Here is a 17,967-nt window from a genome sequence, read left to right as displayed (position 1 = left end):
TGGGACCATGTCTGATAAGATGACATGATATCCCACTTTGAAGCCCAGAAATTAAAATATCTACTGAGTTTTTCATGTTTTACATAGACATTTTTTGATTTGAGTGAGCAGTGTCATCGTTCGTACTGTTGCCTGGAATACCAGTTTATAAAACATTCCTTTCTTTCTCATCTTCGAGCCAATCGAAAGCCTCTGAACTGCTTGGAAAATGTGAAGCTACCCGATGAAATTCACTTCTGTCAGTCACAGCAAAGACAAGTCAGCTAATGAAATACAATCAGACACTAAAGGGCAACAATGTTGTCAGTTAATGTGAGGCCCCAAGTCAGAATACACCGTTGTCCTATTTTATTGACGGGTGTCCACACTCTGGAAATTTTATCAAGTTGAGATTGGCACATCACTGCTGTCTCTTGTTGACATGGTTTTTCTGTCACTATTCTCTTCCCGAGAATAGTGACAGCGAAAACAGATATCTCATCAACTATCGGACTGCAATGACATTTTGCACTGACATTGATGTTCCCCAGATGATGTGTCCAATGATTTTGGTTATTCCCCACCTTTCCTTTTGCTCCACCATGAGGTTGACCTTTTTGGTTTGGTACAGATATTGGTACAAAGATTCCAATACTTTGGTTTACAAACAAAAGCCTGCAAAAATAATGACATTTGCATCAATGTTGATTGCACTTTGTCTTAACAAATGTGGAGAATATACTGTCTTTCAAGTCAAAAGACTCAGACTTTTAATTAGGGGTTTTTGTCTTGAAACTTTAGAGGTTAAAATAAATGTCTAAGCATACTGGAGGTCCTGTGACAGAACTCTGTATCTAGCTCAGTATAATCTCAAATAAGATAAAATTGCTAAAGAAGATGTGGCAAGTGACATTTTAGCTAAATTCACACTACATGGCTCTCAGAGTTGTCAGATCATTGTACTGTTCACACTATGTACCAGACCAGTGATGGGCTCACACACTACAAGATCTTTCATCAGGAGGAATCCCAGATGAGTGTGTCATGACATGCGCGGGTCCAACTACAACCAGGGGTCCTGGGGGGATGGGGAGGCTTGGCTTTAATAGAAAATATCAAAGTCAAAAAGTGACAAAGCAGCATGAGGCTAGTTATCAGGCTCATAATTTACAGAAAAATTGAAGGCAATAGTCCACCTTCCATCTTATCCTCCCCTCTCTCTCCCTCTCAAACCCACAAACACAGCATGGAAAGTGCTGCAGCACCGCTCGTCTCTGTCCTCAACACGTGTCTTGCACTCTCATTGGTTGTAGCTTGCAGACAAAGTCCCCAGCAGGTCCAGATGTTTAGAATGCTAGATAACCAGGGACCGTCTGTGATGAATCGGCAAGCCTCTCTGCTTGCATCTTTGAGCAGCTCACACAAAGTGCTTGAACGCCAATTTGCGAGCACCGAGCAACTGCCGATTTGGCTCTGATCTGGGGCTTTTGTTGGGAAGCTCCAAAAACTGTCCACAAGCATGCTCTAGTGTCGGCATTACCTGAATTAAATCAGACAGCACCAGATAATCCAACCAATACTCAAAACAAGTCAGACTCATTTTTAAATCTAAATATAAGATTATCTCAGTAAGAAATACAGTTTTTGCAGTGCATCAAATGAGAGGAGTATTTTGTAGGCAGTCACAAATGACATGTTTTGTCATTTGCTTTTGTCTGTATGGTGAGTCCAGTGCGCTGTACTGGCATCAGATGATGCAACCCAGTGAAACATGGCTGGTCTGTGTCGTCCATAGGCATTTCTAGGGCAGGCTCAAAACTGGAAGTTACTGTCCTGATTGCCTGCATGAACGTAGAACCAGACCCATGTCAAGATAGACTTTAGACATATGACTTAACTCTCAATCAAAATCATGCTCACTGATGTTAACCTGCACCTGTGTGGGTTTCTAGCACAGCTCATCTATTCTGGGAGAGTCAGTGTTTTCCATTGAATCTTAATACCTTAGCTCATATATAATGGAATGTGTGAATATCTTTTAAAAGACATGTACATATACTTAATGCTTAAATATTAAGAGTTTAAATTGATAAAGGGCCAGCTGGATGGTACTTGTATAGATGTTTAATAAAGCTCGGTCTGATGGAAAATAGAGGACAGCGTGAATAAAAGATATTAAAGACATTAAGGATAATATGTTTGGACACCGAGGCTGTTATTGTGAAGCTCCGTCTATTGTACCACTGGGTCATTATGCAATGAGAGGGAGAGAGAGGAAGATAAGATATACCTAACATCATCCCTCAGGGTAATGATGCAGGGCGGTAAGGATGAAGAGGAGGAAAGAAAGGAGGAGGAGGAGGAAGGAAGGAAGGAGGCTGGGAAGAGAGATGGACAGAAGCAAGTGCAGAGACAGGGAAGGACGGGCAGAGGAAGAGAGTGGGAAGAAGTGAGATGATAGAAACACAAGAGGAAGGAAATGCTCAAAGATGTGGACAGAGATTAAAGTAAAGAGGAAGAGAGACGCCGGAGAAATAGAAGAAAAGAAAGCAAGAGATAGTCAAAGATAGAAAACTTGCTATGTTGGAATAAAGACAAATAGAAAGAGAGGAAAAGAGAAAATTGGGAGGATAGATGAAGTTAGACAAGAAGAGAAAAGAAAAGGAGGCAGAGACAGACAGACAGACAGACAGACAGACAGACAGATTGGTTGGTAAACCTGGAAAGAGACAGAAAGACAGAATGAAGGAAGAAGAGGTGAACACATGGGAGAGGAGGTAGACAGGGAATTTGAAAGTGGAGGGGGCAGAAGAGATAGAGGAGGAGTTTGTGTGTGTGTATGTGTGTGTGTGTGTGTTGGGGTAGGAGGAGAGGAGGAGGAGGAGGAGGGTGGGTATCCCGTAGGGTTAATTACATCTCTGTTCTCTGTCAGTGCGGCTCTCTCCTCCGCGATCTGAGTCCCTGCTGCAGGCTGACAGGCCACACACACACACACACACACACACACACACACACACACACACACATAAACACAGATAAATACACACACTTCCATGCACACTCAAATATCACGACACACAAAAAGAAATGTTCTCTGTCTCCTCCTTTTTGTCTTTCTGTCATTATTTCTCTCTCTCTCTCTCTCTCTCTCTCTCTCTCTCTCTCTCCCTCTCTCTCTCTCTCTCTCTCTCTCTCTCTCTCTCTCTCACACACACACACACACACACACACACACAATAACACACCGCAGTCTGTCCCAGGGGGCCTTGCGTTGTTCTGTACAGAGTTATACACGAAGAAGAGGGCCCTTGCTCGTAATAGCTGTTAATTTTGCATAAATCATGCATAACATGACCCACATGTAAATCACTCATGTCAGCAGGATATCACATCCCAACAGCTCCGTCTTCTCCTTCTCCATAGGAAACAGCAGCAACTTCCATTTTCATTGTTTTGTCTCAGCTCCTGTGTTTGTCTTTGACTCCTGAAGATGAAAGATGGACGTAGTTCCAGTGTGGGGAAAGTCATGATCACTTTTCCTGTCAGGGTTTATGAAGAAAAAAACATTAATATTTTGGCACCTTCATCAGGGTTGTATAACTTATTATTAATAGATAAAATACATCATAGCAGTCTTTGGATCTGCATGTCTTGACTTGTGCCATTGATCTCATCTTTGTGCCAGTAGGAGAAGTGTGAGCTCATGTTAAACTGTGGGTTATACGTGTATGTGTGATGACTGTTTGATCATTCACTGGCGATGTCTGACTGTGTATGCATTCTGGTCCATTGAGGCTTTTTCAAGTTGCAACATTTGAATCATTGTGTCATCTTTTTGCCTTGTCCTTGAAGAACACATTTCCTGTGATTAGTAATTGGGAGCGTTTTTGCATTTATTTAAAAGCAGTATGCAGTAAGAAAAAAAAACAGAAAACATGTGGAGGCATGCAACAAAGGTCCCCGACCAGATTCAATCCAAACCTCAGAGAAAAACAGCCCTGTCTTCTAGAAATTACATTTATACACAACTAATGAGACTACAGCTAAGAAACTAAGAAAAAGCAATTACGAGGACATGGAATCGTTGCAAATTGATGTATCTGGCAAGTTGCAAAAATGTTGCTAATGTCTCGGTCAACACAAAACTTGGTAAGTGCAAAAGTTGAGCCAGCTGAAAAACTGTTCTTTTGTAAACTCAGAGATGATATTTCAAAAATCACAGTGTCTGCTTTATGTTTGGCCAGAAAAAAAACACAACCAAACAACAGCCATAGTTCAGTGTTTCAAGGCGGATTTTCTTTTACACTTCAAAAGGATAGAACAACTATCAGCGCACCGTCACAGCAGTTGTCTTCTTGATTCAGTATTCAAAAGGAAAGTTGATGAAACATCAAAGTGCGTCTTGTGAAGTCTGAAGATCCCCGTCTTCAATAAAGGAGCCTTCTGCACAAATAACATGACAGGTCGTGTAATCCTCCTGACAAATCAGTAAATCTCCCTGTTGTTTGCACCTTTGTGGCTCAATCCCTCTGAGACGTGTCCCTCAGAGCCACGGCCTGCTTTATTAACCAGTTTTTCCTTAATTAGCTAATAGGATTGTTTTAACCATGATCCAAGAACAGAATAGCCCACGGGAAGACAAACACCAACTCTGTGGAAGTGTATGTGTGTGTGCACAAATGTGAGATTGGATATGTGTGCCTGCATGTATCCTCAGCTGTGTGACTCAATGTGCAATTGCATGTGTGTGAATGACTCAGTGAGGTGTGTGTGCGTACGAGTGCATGCTGGGTGTGATTCAGTGTTGCATGCGTGCAGGAACTTCTGTTTGTGTGAGATTGAGCCTATTTGTGTGTGAGCTCATGCACGTGCGTGTGCGTGTGTCATCTAAGGCACCACAGTCTCCTTCTCTGCCTTAATTAACGCGCCTTCTTGCAAGACTTTCTCTGGAATATGAAACAATTTTACCTGATGATGCAAACGGCTGAAAACAGCGGCGGGTTGGTGCCTCGCCTCCTCACCTGACACTTTCTCTTTATGCGAGAGCGTTAATGTATGCCGGCGCTACACTTGTAGTTTTTATACCCGTGTATTTTAGCGGCACTGCAATAGCCAAAAGGCTTATTTTGCTGGAGGAAATGTGTGTGTGTAAGCAAAATCCTTTGTACTGTGTGATGAAAAAGAGCAGGCTGTATCACAGCTTGGCAATGATGTTCTCGCAACACGAGCGCACTTACACATCCGTGCAGGCACACACACACACACACTTTCACTCACACATACCCACGCAGAGACACACATAAGCCTCAGTAAAGTCCAGGGAAAACTTGAAAAGGGGGCAAGAAAGAGACAAAACAGAAGCAGAAGGCACAGAGGAATGACAAATATGCAAATTCCAGCAATCGAGCTCAGGGCCCAGTTAAAAAGAGAAATGATTAAAATGATTTTATGAAGTATAATATGTGAACTCTCCTGTGTCCCTCCATTCAGCCAGTGCATATGTGCATAAATGCAGGCAATTCAATTCAAAACCTTACCATCCCGTAAGAGGAATTTCACTCACAGACAGGGTTTATATTAAAACACACTCACAATAAAAAAAAACATAATAAAAAAGGACAATAAAAACACCATATACACAATAAAGACACATAACCAATCACCCCAACAGCCTCCATATGGACAAGCACAAGTCGATAAGACCGTTGAGGGACTGTGTAGCTCGATACAGTGCAATAAAGGATGGCAGCTCATGGCCAGGTCACAATGAAAGGAACTTAAAATTGATTTCCCTCTCTGTCCCTCTGTTGCAGTGTGGTGCATTCGCTTCTCGCAAGAGCCCGCGGACCAGTCAGTGGTACTGGGAGAACGGGTGGTGTTGTCCTGCGTGGTCTTCAACTACAGCGGCATCGTCCAGTGGACCAAAGATGGCCTGGCTCTCGGCATCGGAGAGGGTTTACGAGGTGAGGCAGGGGAAAGAAATCCTAAAAAAAACCTTGCAGCTTCACCAAGCTGCAGGGATCAAAGTGAAGTGAAGAAGGGGAATAACTCAGCCACGGTTTCGGTTCAGTTTTGACTGTAAGAACCCTGACAAAAGCTATTATGGCTGAAAAGTGTAGGGGTTTTTAACATTAAGGGAATGAACACTGAACAGAGAGAGAGAGAGAGTTAAGAGCCAAGAGGCGTGTGAGTGACAATCGGGGCAAAAATGAGTCCTGTATATCATGCTGAATTAGAGAAAATCCCTCACACTGCTGACAAAAGCAGACGCACATTCGCATTTACATTTTAAGCCGACACGCACATCCAGTATGACTTGCTGTGAGTGCAACAGAAGAATACACTTCATTTCAGAGATAGGGAAGCATCACATGCAACAAAAAGTGAGCAGAGTCAAAGGGTCATAGCCACAACAGACAAAGAAGAGTTCTTTTCTGCATTAAGGAGATGGATCTGAGGAAACTCAGAAGTGCAAGAGTAAGAAGCGCAGAGAAGAAGAAAAGTAAAAGTGTCCTTCTCCACTGACCTTCAACCTCGTTTTACAAAAAATATTCAAACAAGCTTCTGACTATTGTGGCTTACTGTTTGCTGGTATTGACATCTTATGACTGCAGCTGCTGATAGCTCTTACTCTTTGCCCAGACACATTTTGGCAAATATTTCTGAATAAAAAGTGTCTCTCAGACTTTTATCTGTTGAAAGGTGAAAGCAACGTCTCAGAAACAGGATGGTTATTAGGGGCTCTCTTGAACAGCTTAAAAAACTTCCTTAATATTGTTTTATCACCTTGATACTTGACTTATAAGACTTGCTTATAAATTTGATTCTGAGCAAATGAGTAGTGGTTAGAAGTAGTGGTGGAAAAAGCACTCAGATCTTTAAGTTAAATAAAAGCAGCAGTACAACTGTGCCAAAAATACTCTATTAAGTAAGTGTCATGCATGTTTTTAAATGTAAAATTAGACAAATATTAACTTCTAAATGTACTCAAAGTACCAAAGTTACAAGTACTCAAAGAGTTAATTTGCAAAAAACAAACAAAAAAAAGACAAAAGCCATTCTTTGAATGAATAAACAACACTAGTTTGATTGATATTCCCTTGACTACAAAACACAATCATGATTTGTAAAAACTATGAAAAGAAATTTGAAAAAATATATCTCTTGTCAAAGCAAAAATTTGCAAAAAAACAAAAATGCGATTGATATTCCCTGGATTGGACAAAAAAACATGATTTAGTATAAGGAATTATAACAGAGATATTTGTTTTTCCAAATGTCTATTAATGCCTGAATGCCTACGAATGTGGGGTAGCATTTCACCTCCAAGCCAACTGGTATAAGCTCTCTTCGCATTTTTTTGGACTAATAAATAAACAAACACTTACTTTCAGCAGAAAAATACAACTGACTTCCATCTTCCATCTTTCTGAATTCAGGTTTCTCTCTTTCATCAAACTGAGTCAAGCTTAATTGGCTTGTGAACCCATTGTAAAACACATTTAATTTAAACTCGACAGAAACAAAATAAAACTTACTAAAACCATAGAGGTTGTCACGTGTAAAGCCCTCTGACGCAAATTGTGATTTGTGATAATGGATTTATAAATAAAACTGAGTTGAATTGAATGGAATGGAATTGAATGGAATTGAATTGAATTGAATTGAATTGAACTGAACTGAATTGAACTGAATTGAATTGAAAATATGTCGGCTGTATACGCTCTCCTTCCCCACTGCCCCCTGAGCAGCAGTTCTTACTTGTTCTTTGGAGGCAGATCATTTAATTAGCAAAATAAAATGACAAACAATCCCCCCAAAAAACAATCAACAGTGTACTAAGTTCATCCGCATGGTGAACCCTATTAATGAGCCCTCAGAGCAGCTCTACTTCTTTGTCAGATCATGTTGGACAGAGGGCAGACTGGACGCTTCAGTGACTCACTAGCACCTCTCGATGAACAAGTGGTGTTATGGGATAGGATGGGCCATGACTAGCTGGTTAGAATATTCAAAGCTAAATTTCTGGCCATATCTTACACATTGCACCTTTAATGTTGCAGCAGTGTAGTATCGGCAAGAGCCATCGCCGGATCCCGGCTAGTCCGTGAGTGAGAGCGATGTTTTAGCCTGGCTACATTTTACAATGCTAATTGCAAATGTTAGCTGGGCTGCCGGACTACTCACCTAACACAACCGTAACGCCTGACCCATTGCTGGGACCGAGCCAAACCCATGCTACGATTGTAACATGAAATTTAATTGAATCAACATAGCGACATGTGCCTAATGTTACTGTAACACTAATTTAAACAGACATTTGACTTTATGTTGTACCTGTCCAGGAGAAGAAGAGCTAGCTCCGAGTCAGATTGTAGCCCCTTTAGCTCTCGCAGTGGTCTCCACCTTGGAAATGCAAGGCCAATGTTAATCCGGGTTCTGTCCCTTTCTTTATCCGACAACTTCTTTGCCAACGGCCGTTGTTTCTTTAGAGGTAATGTCGGATCCTGGTCGTCTTCAGGTGAACGTTTTGTTCCGCTCTCCGCCATTTCGCTTCGAAAATACGCGCTGCCATTGCTCACTGGCTGTAGCCTTTTATAGGGAGGGAGGGCCAAGGGCTCCGAGAGGAGGGAGGAGGCAGCAATTCACATGAACGTCCATGAACGCGCAGCCGGACAAGGGGTTGGAGATCAACACAGAGAGAGGGTGTGTGAGGTCATGCTATACTCCAGATGAAATTACACCTCTAGTTCTTCACATAGCGATTTTTTAATTCCTTCAATCTAGAAATGATGAATTTCCGCTTATTGCCCCTTTAATCAAAAACAAGCTGCATATGGCAAGTAAAGAAGACTGGCAAGTAGCAAAAATGGGAATTTTGGTTTTTTATTTTTTAATTGTTTGGTTTCATTGTTTTAAATCGTTATCTGTCAGTGGTTGAAGACTATCAATGGCATCTGATATCTTTGATGCTAAGCACATTGCTTTTGTGTTTCTGCTCTGCCTGTCAATCAAACTGTGACAAGGACTGTGCCATCATGCGGATCTTAGATGTGGCGTTGGTGCAGTTAAGTTTCAGTCAGTTACACAACAAGGACTCAAACACAAATGCCATCAGAATACTACTAAACTGTTCCATTTTTTTCTGAAGAAAAACTCATTAGACAAATCTTTCATTACCCACATGAAACCCTATCTGAAAATCATTCTGCGATAAAGGGTAAAACACATTTATTTATATATGAAAATGTCACAGATATTTACTTTAATAAAAAAAATCTAACAATATACTCAACAAAATGTAACATTATAAACGATAAGCACATTAGCGCTCACATACTTTGTGCCCTTTCAGCTCTGCACCGCACATCACATTTCTCATCACACTGTAAATGAATCCACAAAGAACAGCACACATTGCACAAACACATCACACACACACACAGTCACACAAGTGATAATCTGACATGTGATGTGAATCTTGTGTTCAACTCAATTTAATTCACAGGTTCAGTAAAGGTCAGCACGTCTCTCTGTCTCTCCCTCTCCCCCACCCTTCTCTTATTTCCTGCTCCCCGTCTTTCAGACTACAGCTCCATCATCACTTGCTTTATGTATTTCCCAGATCCCCTCCATTGCTTTTCATTTCTCTCCCTCTCCTCTCCTCCCTTCCTCCTCCCTCTCTCTTTATGTCAGTAATGCTCTCTTTGTCCTTGCAGCCTACTGCGAGCATGGTTCTGATGATAAACACACCGGCGTTTGATAAACATGTTGTCCTCTCTGTCTCTTTTCCTCTGCTTTTCAACCATCTATCACCACCTTCTGTCCATTATTTATCCTTAAGTTGTCTGTGCTGCTATTCTTCCCTTCATCCTTGACACACTGTCTGTCAATCTTCTGCTTTTCATGTTTGAAATATAATCAAGAGGTTGTGTCATGTATGGAGGAAAGTCTGTAAGTTGTCAGTATTTGCACTGACAAATCATATTAATTTATTCTGATGTAACGGCGTGTTGTTGGTGCATGAAATGTGATGTATAAGAGGTTGTTGTTATGCGCCCTGTATGATTTTATACAGCTGTTGATGACAGTGTGGGAGTGCAGATTGTGCATTAAATTCATACCTGCAGTTTGCACGCCCACCCACACACACACACACACACACACACACACATGCAGGAGATCTGCGTTCATTCACCAACAAAAACAGTTTTGTCGACATCACGTAGTTTTGCACGCGTAAATAAAATACATGAAATCTAAAGAAAAGCCTTTAAGTATGATCAATGTATAGTAACATTTACATGTACATGTGCATCGTGTCAATATAAATACATAAAACACACATCTACTCACTACCTGCAGGCATTAGTGGCAGTTTATTGTTCGTCCTCAACCTCCTCCTCCTCCTCCTCCTCCTTCTTCTCCTTCTCCCCGGGGTGCTTTCACCTCTGTGGTTGCTATGCTGCGAGGTGCTGGAGTGGATGATGTAATCTCCACTAATACTTTTGTCCCCCCCAACCTCACCCTCCTTCCTCTTCTCCGCACCCCAACTGCTTGCCTGCCTTTGCCATCTGAATCCATGATGTCATGTTAGGATTGGGCACGGAGGATCAATGAGTGCCCCCTAGTGGGACGTCACGCTCAATTATGTCTTTGTCTGAGAGGCAAGGGTTCAAACAGAGAGAAAAGTGTGGGGGGGTTGTTGTAATTGGAACGCCCCTGCCTGTAGTTCTGCAGTTTGTGTATCGTACAGGAACTGATGTGGCGTCACTGTATATGTGGCGATGTTTGATCAGTCTTTGTGTAAAAACCCTTCAGCTGTTTATCTCTGACTGTGTTTGCTGTATTGCTGTGTGCTTGTTTATGTGTGTGTGAATGTGTGTGAGTGTTCCTACATTCAGTACCTTCCCCCGTGTTGTTTACGTAAAGGACATACTTCCATGATCTCCAGAGAATCTGCTTAATGCAAAAAGGTCTTCAGAACCTCTGAAATAAATGCTAATAATGCTAATAATGCTATTTGTGTGTTATGATAAAAAGCTTTGACATTTTCACTAAATACACATCCCATTTGCTGCTCGCTGTCTCTGATTGATGTAATGCAATTGCGATTCAGCTTTTATCCATTTCATGAGAGCGTTTACATCTGATTTATATTGTAAACAAGTCAGGTGTCAGCAGAGCACAGAAATACAGTCCCTGACACTGAATAAAAGATGATGAGTAGATGTATGAATGTTTTCAGTGATTTTCTTTTCCTTTTCTTATATGCTTTTTATGTTCCTTATACTGAAAAATGACGTGATGTGCAGTTTGAAAAATTATGCTTTATACTAAGATATTGAAATAATGATTATGAACAGATTCATATGTTTATACATGATGGATTCATCTGACAAGGATTACTGATAAGAGTTGCAGTGGGATAAGGTGGTTACCATGGGCTCCAGTACATGCTATTGTGACGGTCCCCTAATGCATGCTAGTTACTAGTTATATGGCACCCACACACATAACTGGCACCTGTTTATAAAAAGCTTTGCTGCTTTTTCCTCCTGTTTGTTTCTCTCACTTCCTTTCTTATAGCCTATTTTATGTTTAAAAGGCATGACTGCTCGCTGGACTTGCAGATGTGCTCAGCTTGTCAGTCTTGACAGATTTTGCACCTAAACTAGCTACTGTATTTTATCGCATTGTACCGTATCATATCGTATCATACCGTATCGTATCGCATTGTATCGTATCGTATCGTATCACATGAACAAATAGAGACTTGACATTATGGGCTCTAGTTTCGCAGACTGGGCGCAGACTGGGCGCGGCGGGGGCGCAGCGCACCTGCGCTTCGCCAACTGGGTGTGGCCAGGTGGATTTTGTAAGTTTGGCACACTGTGCGCCCTGGCGCAGCTACTCCTCTATCCCACCTCCGTCCCTCCCGGAAAGAGGGAGGAGAGAGGGCGTGGAGTGGGTTTTACACACATCACACCAATCAAATGAGCCCCTCTCCTCGCCCTTAAATGCGCCGCGTGAAGGCGTAATGAGAGTTTACTCAATTCGCCATGGCAGAAGAGAGCAGCAGCGTCAGACGGCCAAACTTCTCCCAGGAGGAAACTGATGTTTTGGTCCGGGAGGTCCAAGCTCGCAGTGTCCGAATATACGGAACTGCGAGCAGACCTCCACGGGCTGATGATGCAAAGGTAGCCTGGGAGGAGGTCACCACAATTGTAAATCAATGTTGCGTTTCTCTCGTGCGCGCGCGCTCTCTCTTTCTCTCTCGCAGTCTCACTCTGTTTCTTTTCTTTTGACTTTTCTAAGATGACAGATGCTGAATATATACTCCCTATCTGATGCTGTGGCTGTTTGTGGTTGGCTGAGAGGGATGTGAACTCATTAGTTTTGTTAATCAAATCAGGTTGGGTTTCCATTACGCGTGCCAAACGTGCCAAAAGGTGCCAATCCCCATTGATCTGACATCAGATGTGACGGGACAGTCGATATAGAGATACATTTATGTGCTGATTGCAGATAGTTGCATTGAATAGTGGTTTTGTGGGTATTTATTGCATCGTTAATATGCCTGATATTCTGGAAACCTGCCTGTGAGGTTTTGGTGACGTGTGCGCACTGTCCGCCGGTCAGTCAAACTTCCACTTACACCGGCTGCGCTCCCCCTGCGCTGACAGTAGACCTGGTTTCAGCTGATGAGCTTTTAGCGCACCTTCGGCGAAGCTTTTTGGCACGAAACTGTCACTGCGCCAAGCTGGATCTGTCGACACCTCCCCCTGCTGCGCCGCCACACCCATCTCAGCACACCTCGGTCTGCCAAACTACCAAACTGAGCGCGCCTCGGGTTGCGCTGCTCGAAACTAGCTCTGCGCGGGGTTCGCCACCCTGCGCCACCCTGCGCTGCGCCGGGAAACTAGAGCCCTAGGCAACAATAACATACATGTTACCCACCAATCATCATTGCATACCTGTACGAGACAAAAAAAAAAAAAGAAAAGAAATTATTTATTTAATTGAACTTTTTTTTATACATATAGCCCATTCATGGTTTTTCTAGTTCATGTAGAATAAGCATATCATTTTGTTATAGATTGCCACTGACTATTTTACAAAAAAGGAAAGTGAAAAGAAAAAAGAAAATCATGGCAGAGAGGGATTTGCATTTTCGAGGGCATATAGCCTTTAGCAAATGGCAACATTTAAAATGTAACGTGAGTTCCTCTTTGAAGACAGGTGCAGTTTGAGGTGGCAGTCTGACTCATTTGCAAGGCCCCCCCACCCTCCCCCACCCTAGGGGCCCCTGTGCAACAGCACTGTCTGTGCTGTCTATATTTATGCCCCTGAGAGTTAGCTTATCGTGTGTATTTTCAAACATATTTTAATTTTAACCCCAGAGGGGTCACATATACACCCTGTTGAAGACCCATGATTTAGATGAAGTACTTCTTTAAATTAACTACAAGTCTTTGCATATTTGATGAGCTATACTTTTCCAACCTAAACTTTCTTGGCAGGAAGTGAACATTTGGAACAGTTAAAAATTACAGTCCATAAAACAATGTTCCCACAGATTTTAAGACATTCTTCATAACAAGAAATATCATAATTAGTGAAAAAATGCCAGCTCTAAAATGTGAACCTGGGGCTTTTTTCCCCCTGTGAATTTACATTTCCCCTGTGAATCTACATTTTGGTCTTGTTTACTAGATGAGCAGACGGAAATAAAAAGTTTTGCTCCAAAACCTGAAATAAACTTATTTTTTTCAGTGGTACTACCTGAATCTCATCACTCAGTGTTTCTAAAATAAAGATGATATTATCCTCAGACGGATCATTTGTGAAGGCAGTGCTATTATGATGACTCATGAGTGTAATGGCAGCGTGAAGTGTGCCTCTTTCTTCATGCCAGCAATCATTTTTAAAACAGTGGGTCATGTTTTTCCAGGTGGTGCCACTATTTTTAAATTATATCCCAGAAGTTAATTTTGTAAACTCGTCAAGCTTTTCTGACCTGCAAATAAACACGCATGACTCACAGTGGAACTAAAACAGAAACTCCAACAAGTGAGTTTTCTACTGGGTGTCTCTCCATCTATTTAACTGTAAACCTGGTGTGTGTGTGTGTGTGTGTGTGTGTGTGTGTGTGTGTGTCTCCTGCAGCCTGGCCTAGGTATCGTGTGCTGCGGGCTCTGGACATCGGCCAGTACAACCTGGAGATCTCAAATGCCGAGCTGTCTGATGACTCTCTGTACGAGTGTCAGGCCACAGAGGCCGCCCTGCGCTCCAGGAGGGCCAAACTCAATGTACTCAGTAAGTGAACTGGCTGCAGATAGAGGGGCCATTTTTCTTTTCAGCCACCACTGTTTGAGGAAAGGACCTTTTCATTCCCGAGTAACTGGAGATGACTATCAAATCAAAGAAGCTTCACACTCAGAGCCGAATTTACAGATGAGCAGTGTGGTTAAAGTGCATGATCAATTTAGATGCACACGTTAAGATCTGGTCCAAGTGGCTCTATGCTGATGACTATATTTGATGTGTCAGTCTTGCAGTAAAACTTTGGGTTTTTTTATCTGTGTCCATCAGCTTCCAAAGCCCATGAGCTTCTTTGGTATGGGAAACAGGTTCAGCTCTCAGATTTGGTTGAAACTTGAGAGAGCTATGTAACTCTTAAGCAAGGCATTCACTGTATCTCCTCAATCTTGTGGAGCTGTCCATCTGACGAGTTACCATGGGTATCTTAACATCAGCCATAACATTTAGTGTAAAGTTGCTTTTCACTGTGCAGTACTGATGGTTAGGAGGAATGAAATATAGAAGAGAAACAAGATGTTGGAGAGGAATTTTGAAATCGTAAACTCACAGCAAAGAGGTTCAAGGTCAAGCAGTTAAAACCTCCTGAGGAAAATGCTTGAGAGCAGATTTGGATATCACAACAACATGGTGTTAACTTCATCCTGATTCCCTCAAGAGCAGAACGGCTTAGCATTACATTTTGCTGTTGTATAGTGAAAACCATGTTCTATATTTCCAAGATGTGATCTTTTAAGGAACACAGCTTTGTTTTAAGTCTGATGGTAATGCTACCTGAGGAATCCAATGTGTTTTAGTGATTTTAAGACGTAGAGAAAGACACTTTTGTTGGCTTTTCTATTTGAACATCACCCAATCTGGACATATTTTGTTCATGTACTGTATATGTACATATTTAGATGCGTATGCATGAGTGCACACTTGCATAAATGCGTCCTTTTTAAAGCTTGCATTTGTGTGTGTGTCTCTCCTCCAGTCCCTCCTGAGGACCCGGTGGTCGAGGGAGCCCCGGAGCTCCTGCTGATGGCCGGGACTCCATACAACCTGACCTGTGTGACCCGCGGGGCCAAGCCTGCAGCACACATCCAGTGGACCAAAGATGGAGTCCCTGTGGAGGGGGCCCACCAGTCCACGGTGACTCACACACACCCATGCATGCATGCAGATAACAGCAAGCACACATGCGCAAGTCATGCAACATAAAACCCACATAAAACCATGCAGAGATTATCACACTAAAATGAGATCTGCATAATCTTGAAAGCCTACTGGTGGCTTCAAAGGTGTTTTCTAGTACTCTAGTACCTACAGTCTGCTCCTCAACAGCAGCCATTCTCAGTGTGTTTGTTTGTTTGTTTATATGCTTTTTGCTGCGGGCACTGCAAAGGGGAATTACAGTATGTATACCTCAGGCCACACATCACCCCTGGAGTCCTGCATTAGGGAAATACAGCATCCAGTGCAAAGTCAGCACAAGACTTTTATGGTTCTTGGTTGACAAAATAATATCTTGGCAGCCGGGACAGTATTTATTATATAATGCACTTGAATGCTTACAAATATCAGATTCTGACCTGCTAACCAGTTGGCAGCATCATTTTGCGCCTTAAAACCTGGTAGGAGATGATTAACACAGTACATATATTCAATAGTGGCAATGAAAAGGCCCAAATATCTCTGAAATGCATCACTGGTATCTATTTGCCATATCACACTAATTAACACACTTCAAAGGAAGTATCCTAATTCCTCACTATAAGAAAGCTGTTACTGCTCTGTCCTTGGATGAAAGGCACAACAGCCACACAAAATGAAATCGACAACAACACAGTTGCACATTTAGTGAAACAAAACCGCAGTTTTGGACCAAGACGAGACACATTAAACTGCAATTTGACAAAACTTTGCAACCTTAAATATCCCTTGCCTGGCTCGGCTAAAGAAGGATGCCACAGTCAACAACGTTGACACAGCAGATCATACATGTTTCATCTGGTAGACATACATGTGCATATGTTAAAGGAAAAGTGCAGCACTTCTTTTAAAGCCAAAAAATAATTACTTGAAAAACAACAGCATGACATGAGTGTCACATCATACCTTTATTGTATCATTCATTTGTTATGTCTGTTTAGATTTGGGGGTGCAATGTGTTAGTTCAGCCATCCACAGTCAGAAAAACTGTTACTCACTCAATATTTATAAGCTGTTTAACATTCCAGCTGTTTTGTGAATCAAGAGAATCATAGTAATTATACATTTGGTTTCTCTACATTTAAGAGGTTTTAAAAATGGGGAAAAAGGCAATAAGGTTTAGAATGAAACTTGATAGCACCTGCATGGTTACTTGTGTTTTTATTAGGCTGAGGGGTCATTTCACTTCCTGCAATTAAATAAATATACTTCCAGTATTTCATTCTTTATTCACACAAGTGCTGCCTACATACTGATTCTAAAACAAAAATGTGTTTCAATACATCCAAATCACATTTTCATGAGATCATATGGTGGCCATTTAACATACCCAAGTTCCTAGGCACTGAGTCTGCAAGGTATCCCAGTTTTGACTTTTGCTCCAGTTCTTTTTGTGAACACCTAAAGTACTCATGAGAGTAGGAAAAACGTGCATGAGATTTATTTGAGATTACAATAATGGCAGGTAAGTCCGTCAATATTACATTATGTCAGGTCCACTACCGACTCGACACCCTCTTCCTATATATTCTCACATGTTACAGATTCTGCCTCACTATAACACTGCATACCGTGGTCAAAAATTTATATGATAAACACCTATGAAGACCTCACATCATCTTTCATGCACAATGTTGTACCAATCTGTTTTTGTCATGCGCACTATATGGCCTTACAGCACCATACCTGTCATCAGTAACTTAAAATTTAAACATAACCTCAGGAAAAACTATTCAAAATATACAGAAACTGTAAACTTAAGTAATATCCGAACCTACATAATGTGTCATACCCACACAGACATTATTACCAAGTATAAATATATGCGTAAGTGACTCTTTCAAATTTTGACCTGACAGAATTGATCCAGTGTTTTCCAATACCTGTGTCTTGCGTATGATGTGTGTATAATTACACACCCACTTCAATAAACTTTGTCTTACCAACACTGACCACATGGGAAGAGAAGCACATGTGGCTACAGAACACACACATCCCAGACATCAGCCACTTTACACACTTTATGGTCGTGACACAACTTGTGCACAGATCCAAGAGATGTTTAATTAACCCATGTGCACCACCACAGACTCCCTCACACACACGCATACAGGCAGGAACTGTACTAGGTGACACTTAGGATCACAGTGTTACATTCTGCACTCTTTTCTCCCACATTCATACTCTTCACGCTCATGTATACTCTCCTACACACATGAAATTATGCCTGCAAGCACACACACACATTCACATATGCACACTCATGCTTTCATATGCACAGAGACGGAGCCGCAAACACTGACTCACACACGCTCAAACACAGATGTTTTTACATCTCTTGCAGCCAGTTCTCTGCCCCCCACACATGCTCATACATATTACATGCCGCTCTTATATTATCGTGTTACTGACCACGCATTTACACAGCAGTGAAGGCTGTACACACTTTCTTGACAGATTTTGAAGCTGCAT

The 17,967-nt window shown here is 41.8% G+C and overlaps 1 protein-coding gene across 2 annotated transcripts in view; it reads left to right on the top strand.

Annotated features, from left to right (window-relative positions):
- The window catches only part of kirrel1b (kirre like nephrin family adhesion molecule 1b), an 89,160-nt gene that overhangs the window by 43,970 nt on the left and 27,223 nt on the right, over positions 1 to 17,967 (top strand). For both annotated transcript variants that reach the window (XM_050033204.1, XM_050033203.1), the window contains exons 2-4: positions 5,793 to 5,942; positions 14,149 to 14,298; positions 15,278 to 15,435. In XM_050033204.1, the coding sequence (XP_049889161.1) occupies positions 5,793 to 5,942; positions 14,149 to 14,298; positions 15,278 to 15,435 (458 nt within the window). The remainder of the gene's footprint in view (positions 1 to 5,792; positions 5,943 to 14,148; positions 14,299 to 15,277; positions 15,436 to 17,967) is intronic.

Source organism: Epinephelus moara, chromosome 21 (assembly GCF_006386435.1).
Source record: "Epinephelus moara isolate mb chromosome 21, YSFRI_EMoa_1.0, whole genome shotgun sequence".
Lineage (NCBI taxonomy): Eukaryota > Metazoa > Chordata > Actinopteri > Perciformes > Serranidae > Epinephelus > Epinephelus moara.
Note: the sequence above shows the minus strand (reverse complement) of the source record. Positions and strands in the feature narration are given on the sequence as shown.